Source organism: Acipenser ruthenus, chromosome 33 (assembly GCF_902713425.1).
Source record: "Acipenser ruthenus chromosome 33, fAciRut3.2 maternal haplotype, whole genome shotgun sequence".
Lineage (NCBI taxonomy): Eukaryota > Metazoa > Chordata > Actinopteri > Acipenseriformes > Acipenseridae > Acipenser > Acipenser ruthenus.
The window spans coordinates 9,054,315-9,066,318 of NC_081221.1; the positions used below are offsets into that span (position 1 = coordinate 9,054,315).

A 12,004-nucleotide genomic window follows, 5' to 3' on the forward strand; every position below is an offset into this window, starting at 1 on the left:
GAAATGGGATCTATAAATGGTGCCGCTTCCTTTAAGTAATTATGTAACCTTTCCACAGACCACCCAAAGGGAGCCGGCGGACCACCAGTGGTCCGCATACCACAGATTGAGAACCACTGCAATAGGCTGGTAGCTTTCTCTAGCGGTCTGGATATATTTTAACATTGTAACATTAACTATCTCTACTTACTTTACGAGAAAATACCTGTCTATTCCTTTCGTGCCACCAGCTGAAAGGAAGCTGCACCTGTGCCTTTGCAGAGGTGTACCAGTTTTGTGGCTGTCCTTCACAAAAATATCATGGCAAGCAACGAATCCAGTCACATGCTCATTATTTTCATTCACTATAATTCCAAAATAATTCCACACTTCTCATTTAAGTCTCAAACTATTATCCACTACATGATATAAACCCTGCACTACCTTTTGTTTCAGCTTGTCCACAGACATTTTCAAATATTTAGTACACGTTTTGATTTGGACAAATCAGAATACATAAAAAACTATGCGTTCTAAATAAATGTAGATTAACTATGCATTTTCTACGTAGAGGCTGGTCATTTTGCAGTCATGCAGTGTAATTACAAGAGTAATTATCATGGCTGCGAGTGATTTTCTTCTACAGTGCAAATATAGATTTGCCGAGTGCTGCCGACTTCTTGAGACAGATAATGTTGACCGTGTGTAGCAAAGTGGTTAACTGTGTGCAGGTGCAGGTGATCAATAATCAGACAATGTATCCAGGTGCAATGGTGTTTTATTTTTGTAATCCAATTGCCTTATGCCGAAACAGCAGTAAACAATAACAATGTTAACAGGCATGTGACAGGATGGACCGAGGTTTGAGACTCAGAGACAGTATAAAGTTCAAAAATAAAGTTTTTAATAAACAAAAATAATCAAATAAATAGGCACGAGGGCCAAACAAAAAGGTTTTAAACATAAAATACAAACACAAAACAAAACTTATAAAATAAAGCTTCCAGGCTGGGCGTTGCCTTCACTGGAACAGAACAACAAACTGAAAACACAGCACACACAAAAACACTCTTGCTTCTTCTGGAACTCTCCTCCAACTCTCTCTCCAACCAGGGCCTCTCCCCTGGCTTTTATCCCCTGTGGCTGGAGCCCAATTATTCAATAATTGCTGATTAGTCAATTAGGGCTCCAGCCACATTCTCACATGTTTTCCTGGCAGGGAGGAATTTTAACCCCCTCCCTGCCAGTCCCAACCATGATCATAAAGACGGGGCAGTACCCCGTCACATATCCCCCCCCTTGTGCCAAGCACAACATGGCCTAAATGGCCACCTCCCCCCTCAGTCTCAGTCCCGGAAGAGGGGGAAGCACAGTGTCCATGGGGGTGGCCATGGTGGGACGTCCGGCACCACCCAATTCTTAGTGGCCAGCAGCTCCCTCTTCCGGGGCTCCGGCCACACACTATCTTGCCGCGAAAGTGCAGCTGGGGGAGCTGGTCTCCTGACCTCCCTCCCCCTCTTCATGGCCAGCAACTCCCCTCCGTGGGAGCGGACCCTCGGGAGGCGACGGCAGCAGCAGCGGACCCTCGGGAGGCGACGGCAGCAGCAGCGGACCCTCGGGAGGCGACGGCAGCAGCAGCGGACCCTCGGGAGGCGGAGACGGGAACGGCGGCCCAGCTCCCTCTGGTGGCGGAGACGGGAACGGCAACTCGTCTCCCTCTGCTGGCGGAGGCGGGAACGGCAGCTCGTCTCCCTCTGCTGGCGGAGGCGGAAACAGCAGCTCTTCTCCCTCTGCTGGCGGTGGAGGGAGAAACAGCTCCGGTTGTTCCCCATCTGCTGGCGGTGGAGGGATAGACAGCTCCGACTGTTGCCCCTCTGCTGGCGGTGGAGGTGGGAACAGCCTGTATTCTTCCCCTGCGGGTCCCTTCAGCCCTGGGCCTGTGGGCTGCCCCTTCTCGGGCCGTGGACGCACCGACTCCTCCCGCTCGGCCCGTGGACGCACCGACTCCTCCCGCTCGGCCCGTGGACGCACCGACTCCTCCCGCTTGGCCCGTGGACGCACCGACTCCTCCCGCTCGGCCCGTGGACGCACCGACTCCTCCCGCTCGGGCTCCTCCCCCTCGGGCTGTGGACGTTCGGGCTCCTCCCTCTCGGGCTGTGGATGTTCGGGCTCCTCCCTCTCGGGCTGTGGACGTTCGGGCTCCTCCCTCTCGGGCTGTGGACGTTCGGGCTCCCCCTCTCTGGGCGACGGCAGCTTCTCCCCTTCTGGCTCTCGGGACGGCGGCTCCTCCCCTTCTGGCTCTCGGGACGGCGGCTCCTCACCTTCTGGCTCTCGGGACGGCGGCTCCTCCCCTTCTGGCTCTCGGGACGGCGGCTCCTCCCCTTCTGGCTCTCGGGACGGCGGCTCCTCCCCTTCTGGCTCTCGGGACGGCGGCTCCTCCCCTTCTGGCTCTCGGGACGGCGGCTCCTCCCCTTCTGGCTCTCGGGACGGCAGCTCCTCCCCTTCTGGCTCTCGGGACGGCAGCTCCTCCCCTTCTGGCTCTCGGGACGACAGCTCCTCCCCTTCTGGCTCTCGGGACGACAGCTCACCCCTCTCTGGCTCTCGGGACAACAGCTCACCCCTCTCTGGCTCTCGGGACGACAGCTCACCCCTCTCTGGCTCTCGGGACGACAGCTCACCCCTCTCTGGCTCTCGGGACGACAGCTCACCCCTCTCTGGCTCTCGGGACGACAGCTCACCCCTCTCTGGCTCTCGGGACGACAGCTCACCCCTCTCTGGCTCTCGGGACGACAGCTCACCCCTCTCTGGCTCTCGGGACGACAGCTCACCCCTCTCTGGCTCTCGGGGCGACAGCTCACCCCTCTCTGGCTCTCGGGGCGACAGCTCACCCCTCTCTGGCTCTCGGGAAGACAGCTCACCCCTCTCTGGCTCTCGGGAAGACAGCTCACCCCTCTCTGGCTCTCGGGAAGACAGCTCACCCCTCTCTGGCTCTCGGGAAGACAGCTCCACCTTCTTTATTGGAATGACTGGGGCATCTCCCATATCTACCGCCAGGTAGTTAACAACCATCAGGGCAAGCTCTGCGAAGGACGCCGGGTGATGCTGTTCCTCCCACTTTTCCCACCTCCCCCCATCTCGACGCCACAGCGTGTTGATAACTATGGGGAGGTCGTGGAAGAGGTCCGCTTCAGGGTGCATCAACCAGTCCCATATTTCCTGGGATGGTGGTGAAGGCGGTGATGTTGGAAGTGGTGGGGTGGCTGCCGAGGACGGGGTTTGCAGCTGCTCCTGGTCCAGATTGTGGGGGCATCCTGCCCAGCTGTGGCCATCCGCCTAACAGCGCCCACACCAGTCAGCTGGTGGCCCATCTGGACAGGACCTCCACCGATGATCCACCTTCCCACACCAAGAGCACCAGGGAAAAAGGCTGGCTGGGTCCTCCAGCTGGGGTGGCTGTTGTTGCAGCAGCTTACATTTCTTCACCTGCTGCATCTCCTGCCTTTGCCGCTGTCTGCTCTTCTTCCCCATTTTCTCTTCTTTTTTCTTTAAAAAAAAACTCCCAAAATTCAAGGAAAAAGAAAAAAAAAAATAATAATTACTGCTCTGAGCCTCCAGGTGGCGCTATCCCGTTTCTGACACCAACTGTGACAGGATGGACCGAGGTTTGAGACTCAGAGACAGTATAAAGTTCAAAAATAAAGTTTTTAATAAACAAAAATAATCAAATAAATAGGCACGAGGGCCAAACAAAAAGGTTTTAAACATAAAATACAAACACAAAACAAAACTTACAAAATAAAGCTTCCAGGCTGGGCGTTGCCTTCACTGGAACAGAACAACAAACTGAAAACACAGCACACACAAAAACACTCTTGCTTCTTCTGGAACTCTCCTCCAACTCTCTCTCCAACCAGGGCCTCTCCCCTGGCTTTTATCCCCTGTGGCTGGAGCCCAATTATTCAATAATTGCTGATTAGTCAATTAGGGCTCCAGCCACATTCTCACATGTTTTCCTGGCAGGGAGGAATTTTAACCCCCTCCCTGCCAGTCCCAACCATGATCATAAAGACGGGGCAGTACCCCGTCACAAGGCAATACAGCAGTGTGTATTGCTCTGTTTAGAATCCATGGGTTGGTCCCGAAACAATACACAGTCCCGTTCTTATTCACCCACACGTAACACAGACACAAACACAAACACAAACACAAGTCCACAGTGCGTGCTCTAGTGCTCGTAGTGACAATACAGTTCTTCAGTGATACAAAGTGCAGTGATGTTGTCCGGTTTTAGTTCTGGCGACAGCTCCGGATCGTGTTCAGCTGTCTAATAACAAACAATTGTTTAGACACAACAGAACAAAACAAACAACCACTCACAATTTACAACATATTTCACCTTCCAGTTACCTTTAACCATTACAAAGGAACAGATCACATCACTACGTCCCCTTAAATACCGTCAACCATGACCCCTTGGTTAACGAGTGCAATCCACGGATGCCATATCGTTTCCTTTCCAGGTCGATGATTTAGTGTACCGTAGCTCCGTCCCCTTTCTAGATGGCCAACTTCCGCCTAACCCTGGGAATGAACTGTCTGGCCATCCAGTCCAGGGTATTCTGTTCGCAGGTCGGAAGGGAGATCTAACAAGAATCATTTCTAAGGCTCTGAAACTGCCGGTTGATGCTCGTCTTGGAGGGTCCGGGTCTATCCATCTTTCACTAGACTTTACCCAATGTCAAGCCCATATACTAATTGGACGGGAATGGCAGATGTAAGGCGACTTTTAATTGGATAATTTATTACACAAATTATTTTCTTTAAATTAATTGCCAAGACTAACCCTACTCTGTATTACGGACGAGTGCCGGGTTTCACACACAACGACGTGGATGGCAATGTTAGGGTTTTTACCTTACTTGTTTTGGCTTGCTCTCCTGCACATAAAGGCTGCCTTATGTTTACCCAGCTGCTCGTTTCTCTCTCTCCCAGAGTAGTCCTGCACCATTTTTGGCTGTAATCTCTAGCAACATGTGTGTGTAGTGCAGTGTCTTTTTGTTTGGTCGGATGCTCCTCAGGGCCCGCTCCTCAGCCAATCAGGGATTCATGGTCAGCAAACCCTGGCTGAGCTGTTGGTTCAAGTAGATCACTGACAGCGTGGTTGCCCTGGAGCAGGGGTGGCCAATCACGTTCCTGGAGGGCCATTCCTCTTCAGGTTTAACAGGTAACATGAGATAATTAACTATTTTAGGGTCTGTATGGAGGTGTAATTGGTTCAGTTAAACAATTAGAACAGAGTTGTAACAAATACCAGGAGTGGAATGGCACTCCAGGGCCATGTTGGTCAGCCCTGCCCTGGAGCGTCCGACCTGCTCCTGCAGAGACTTGCATGCGCCGAGAAGCCAGTGACAAGCCTGCTCCTGTCACAATGTTACATTGTCTAAATATCTCATACCTGTCAACACTGAGTTTTCAAAATATGGGAGCTTTTGTAAACTGAAATCTTAGTGGCCTGCATTAAAGTGAATACCGACATAAGACAAAGGCATGCAGCTATTCCACTTTATTACTTAGAATCATAGTGATACGGTGCTCCTTCTAATTGCTTTTAAAAAGGAAAAATATCAAACAGAAAAACAACCACCAGATGCTTCACAATCCAATTCTCCGTGGTTCTTATTGTACTGTAGTTGGAGGTGGCTGCAACCAATACTTTGTAAACAAGTCAATAAGTCCATAATAAAAAAATAATTAAAAAAAGGAAAAATATGCAACAACATGGTATTGCAACGTTTTTCATTAACCTGCACATATGTGTAGACCTGTCAACTCTCCCTTATTTGCATGGACTCTCCCGTTTTTTGGACACTTCTCCTAGACAACTCTATTTTACGATTATTTTACTCCAAATTCTACTGTTAAACCCCTTTATGACAGCAAATCTTTACTTTCAGCAAAAGTCATGTACAGTCTGTGGTTACTGCAATCTCTGTGTGTACTAGCAGGGTGTAGGACCTAGGGGAGCCCTGTGGCATGCATTCAGTGCACGAGGCAAGCTCACATCACACACTTGACCGTCTACGATGGCTTTGCATGTGATAAGCCCTCCCGGTAAAAAAACAAAAATATTGATGCAAATTTCAAGCTTATTGGACAACAACATATTCTCACATAATCCTAACGTTGGAAAAGGCATACTTTCTGTAAACTATGCAGATCTTGCAGGACTGATTTTAATGGTGAGTTTTTAACTATCAACACTGTTATCTGCTCTTGAACTGCCCCGATATCAAATTGTACTGTGTTTTGTATTTGCTCTTATTAGGACTGAAGTCATTTTATTTTATAGCTTGCTCTTAATAGTACTGTAATTGATATGTAGTTTTTGTATACAACTGTAAGTCACCGTGGGTAATGGCATCTGCTAAGAAACTAGTAATAATAATAATAATAATAATAATAATAATAATAATAATAATAATAATAATAATAATAATAATAATAATAATAATGGGAGCAAGAATGACAAAAGCACGAGGTAGCACAAAAACACCAGAAACCCAACGATGCTCAGAAAACCAGCACGTCAATAACATCTTTCGTTGCCAAAGGGAAAAAGGAGATCAAGAAAGTTACATATGCAGAGACCAGAGCCGTAACTGGGGTGGGACGAGCGGAGCAGACGCCCCGGACGCAAAGCTGTGAGGGCCAGAAGAATGACTGAAATGCATTGCCACGAGTAATCATTTTGTTTCGCGGTTCGCAGTGTTTTCATTTGTCAGTCGTTAGCGCCTCCCTAGCATAAATAATAATAATGTCTACGTAGCCAGCCCCTACGTAGGTACTACTGCAAAATGACCAGCCCCTACGTAGGTACTACTGTAAAATGACCAGCCCCTACGTAGGTACTACTGCAAAATGACCAGCCCCTACGTAGGTACTACTGCAAAATTACCAGTCCCTACGTAGGTACTACTGTAAAATGACCAGCCCCTACGTAGGTACTACTGCAAAATGACCAGCCCCTATGTAGGTACTACTGCAAAATGACCAGCCCCTACGTAGGTACTACTGTAAAATGACCAGCCCCTACGTAGGTACTACTGTAAAATGACCAGCCCCTACGCAGGTACTACTGCAAAATGACCAGCCCCTACGTAGGTACTACTGCAAAATGACCAGCCCCTACGTAGGTACTACTGCAAAATGACCAGCCACTACGTAGGTACTACTGCAAAATGACCAGCCCCTACGTAGTTACTACTGTAAAATGACCAGCCCCTACGTAGGTACTGCTGTAAAATGACCAGCCCCTACGTAGGTACTGCTGTAAAATGACCAGCCCCTACGTAGGTACTACTGTAAAATGACCAGCCCCTACGTAGGTACTACTGTAAAATGACCAGCCCCTACGTAGGTACTACTGCAAAATGACCAGCCCCTACGTAGGTACTGCTGTAAAATGACCAGCCCCTACGTAGGTACTACTGTAAAATGACCAGCCCCTACGTAGGTACTACTGTAAAATGACCAGCCCCTACGTAGGTACTACTGCAAAATGACCAGCCCCTACGTAGGTACTACTGCAAAATGACCAGCCACTACGTAGGTACTACTGCAAAATGACCAGCCCCTACGTAGTTACTACTGTAAAATGACCAGCCCCTACGTAGGTACTGCTGTAAAATGACCAGCCCCTACGTAGGTACTGCTGTAAAATGACCAGCCCCTACGTAGGTACTACTGTAAAATGACCAGCCCCTACGTAGGTACTACTGCAAAATGACCAGCCCCTACGTAGAATATGTGTATCTCATTTACATCTATTGAGAACACATGGTATTTTATGTAGTCTGATTGGTCTAAATCAATATGTGATACTAAATATTTAAAACATGTATTAAATAACGCGTTTTTGACCAAGGATTATATAAAGAAGGATAGGACAATGACGTCACAAATGGACAGGGCTAACAGTGGAGAGCTTGCCTGGAGCCCAGAAGAGCAGTTTGACAGTGCACTCTCATGCATTTGACCTACTGACACTTGACTTGGTGAAATGTTTCTTACCATATTTTAACTTTCATTCGCATAAGTAACTGAACTAACAGTGAGCAAAGCTTTAAATTCCCCAGGACAGCTTGGTGTCTTTCAATACCATAATTTAATTATGGTATTGCATACCATAACAATACCATAACATGACTTGCGAATACAAGAGTCACATTATAGGCTATGCAGTGTTTATAAAACCCTACTGGAAATACAAATATACATAAACATGTTTCTCTTTGACAACATGTTTTATTGTGACATACACTGTAATCAGTGTGATGGCACATCTACTATAGAAAAAATACCTTAAAACAAACAATTCAAACATCCTTCAATTACATAATTACATAACATGGCAAATTTACAAAGATATGTGTACTCATCATGAAAGAGCAGGTGTTTATATAAAAATGTGTTTTATAGGATTGCCAGCTGTAGGCGTTTATTTAGAAAGCGCAGACATTACAATTAAACACATAATAATAATAATAATAATAATAATAATAATAATAATAATAATAATAATAATAATAATAATAATAATAATAATTTCCATTGCTGCCTTTAATGCTATATCTTTTCAACCTCAGTGCTTTTCAAATTACTCTTCCAATATTGCGTTGTGTATTTTTGGTGCACTGTTTAAAATATATGGAGTTCGCTGCGTGTTTATCTCAGGAGCTGGTGAATCGTCGTGAACCCGCTTTGACAAAACCAGCAGCACAAGTATAATGACTGGAGAACGATACATTTGCACATGCGCACAATGAACGGATGACACTGAATTCTATGGGGTACAGAATTCGATATTATACATTTGAATTCGATACTATACATGCATTTCGATTTCAGTTTACAAAAGAGCCCTTATTTTGAAAACTCAATGTTGACAGGTATGTGGCGGATCACTGTTAGTAACATTTAATTGACAATTATCTTCTATTTTAAATTAACACCCTATTGCTGTATATAAACCCATGTTATCTACACTATCATTAAAACAGTGTTTTACCGTAAGTACCACTATGAATCAGGTTGGCGAGGTAGCCAGCACCGTGTAACACCTTTACGTCACAGTAGTTCGCTGAAGTCAGTGATATTAATTGACAGCAACTACCAAGGATGGTACAATATTGAGGAAAATGTTGATAATGCAGCTTGCATAAGAAAAAGTGAAAGTGCAACTATTATAAAGGGTGTCGCTCTGTCTTGCTCCCAGCAGTCTCTACACATCGTTCTTACTCTTCATGACAACAAGAAAAAAACACACGATGTGGTGACAATCTGGAATATGGGAGACAGGCCAGCAGGAGGTTTGTACCAACATTCTCATTATTTTTTTATTTGTTTTTTCAAGGTTTATTTGGGCGTAATGTAGGCTGAGTTCGCCGAACTTGCAAATACAATTAAAAAGCTTTAAACAAATATATTGAACACGTTTTGTGCAGAGGAGGAATAACACCAGTGCCTGTGCAGACCCCAGGAACGCAACCGCTGATTGAAATAAAACACTTTTGTAAATTCATAATAAATTTAAAAAGGGACATTGTAAACTTAAAAGAAGCAGCAACATTAGCCTAATTATCAACTGTGTGTGCCAATCGTGTTAAAGTTGTCTGAATATTCATTTTCAACATCACACGTGACCAGTCAACCCCTCGAGTATACATCAATTATGGTGAAGTGTAATTTACCTATAACTGCAGAGAATGCATTTAATATTGTATGTACACATAGGTCTCCGCTAAGGTGTGAACTATTATATTTTCAAGAAAATCCGAAAACAATAAACAAAAAACGGGGATAATTTCGAAAGTAAAACAATAAATAAATAAATAAACATGTAATGGATTACAGTCTGAATTATAAGATCAATGTGGATTTAAATTATTATTATTATTATTATTATTATTATTATTATTATTATTATTATTATTATTAGTATTATTATTAGTAGTAGTAGTATTATTATAAACACAGACATTTACTGCAGCAGCATTCAGCTGTGCAACTGTGCTGTAAACAGTGTAAGGTGGTTATTAGGGTTGTCTGCAGTATTTACTGTAGATAGTATATAAATTAGTGCTGGGACAAATACCTGAAAGTTAGAACAAATATATTTTTTGACATGTATTCCGATAGAAAAATCAGATATTTGTTTTCACTAGAAATTACAAAAATACCTTATTTACTGCCTCACCAAAAGTGCGATACACTTTCAAACATGGTAAATGGGGCTCCCGAGTGGCGCATTCGGTAAAGGCACTCAGCGTGGAGTGCAGGATGCACCCTATAACCTGGAGATCGTCCAGGCTATTCCACTGCCGACCGTGGACAGGTGTTCCATACATGCCACATTTCCTATATGGTTGGGACTGTCCCGATTTCCTAGCAAATGTCCCGTATCCCGATGCATAGGAAGAAAGTCCTGATATTTACACATAAAAAATAATAATAATAATTTATTCTGCACAGTAGAGTTAGTGAAAACCACACGCTGTGTTCTTCCTGTGGTTGACACATCTGCTGATCACTAACTTACCGGTATACAAAGGTAAGAACGCTTCATTGTGTCTATGTTTATTGTCATGCTGGTCGTGCGGTGTTGATTTCAGGGGATACGTCTTATATATGATAGAGTATTTTTTGCGTATGACCCCTCCCATGTGTATGATGCGTATAACATATTATATTTTTTGTTGCGACTTTCTGTTATGTGTAATGTAATAAACAAGAACCAAAACGGTGAGTTTTTTCCCCTTCATTTTACAACACCGTTTCCACATTTGTTTTATTTGAAGTGTTTAAAGTTAAATTTCAGTTTTTTGTTCAGCAACAAAGAGGCACAAGTAAACCTCATGTTGTTACTTCATGAAAACGTGTCTATGGCCACTGTTTACTGTGAAGGAACGGCAATGCCACGCCCCCCTGCCCCTGCTGCTATGCGGTCTCTGCCTGCGTGCTGAGCAATATAATGGCTTTTACTACTTTTTGTAAACAAATGAATATTTAAATTATGCACCAATATCCGAACATGAAAATCCAATTTTCGTCCCAGCGCTAATATAAATAAATCGTTATAGGGCTATTCTTGTTGTTGTTTTGTGATATTGTACACATTGAAGAATATTTCATTAAAGCTTCAGCAATATTAATGCATAATGAAAGATTTGACATCAAAACTTTTCTTCACTTGAGTTTAGCATTTCAAAACAAATACACTTTCCAGTTCTTCAATGGCTCTATTTGTAGTATGCTACTGTGTATTATTTAAGGAATCTCTTCACCCTTGTTTTTATCCACTTTAATTGTTAAAAAATAAACTTGTTTTACAATTCTTTTTTTAAATGTTGTTTTTATCTGTTAAAATGTGATGTATGGGAGTGTGGCGAAGTGGCTGCTGATTGAAAACAGGTGCAGAGGTGTTGCAGTGCAGAAATAATCACAAACCAGGAAACTATAATCCGTTTTGGAAAAGGGGTCTTTATTTTGTAATTCCCGGTCTGGCGACCAAACAATAAACCTCCGGCAATAATACAGTACACGGTCACCAGTCCGGGTGCGTGCAGTAGTGCTCGTGGTGAAAACAAAAGACAAAAGACAATTACTAACAGCAACAACAAACACAAAACACTCACAAATCCTTTTTCTCTTTTTGGGGTTTCTCCCGGTCCTTCCTGTTTCGCTCTCGCTAAAAACCAAGCAAATGAGTAGATTGCGATTCTCTTTCCCCTTTTATGCTATCACTCATGACCCCTTGGTAAACGAGTGCAGCTGTCTCTACAATCTGCAGCTGCTACGTCGTTTCCCTTCCGGGTCAATACGTTCCTGCAACGGAGTCTCGCCTTCTTCCAGACTGACCAACTTCCCGGCCCGGGGAAAGAACTGTCAGACCAGCCCGTCCAAAGAACTCTACTTTCGCTGCTTAGCGCCCTCACAGGCCGGGAGGGAGATTTACAACCAAGATTCA

General features: G+C 44.8%; 1 protein-coding gene across 1 annotated transcript in view; it reads left to right on the forward strand.

The window, feature by feature from the left end:
• Window positions 1-9,172: 9,172 nt before the first annotated feature.
• The window catches only part of LOC117433317 (EF-hand calcium-binding domain-containing protein 3-like), a 32,834-nt gene continuing 30,002 nt past the window's right edge, over window positions 9,173-12,004 (forward strand). The window contains exon 1 of the mRNA XM_059006758.1: window positions 9,173-9,347. Coding sequence (XP_058862741.1) covers window positions 9,326-9,347 — 22 coding nt within the window. The 5' untranslated portion in view covers window positions 9,173-9,325. The remainder of the gene's footprint in view (window positions 9,348-12,004) is intronic.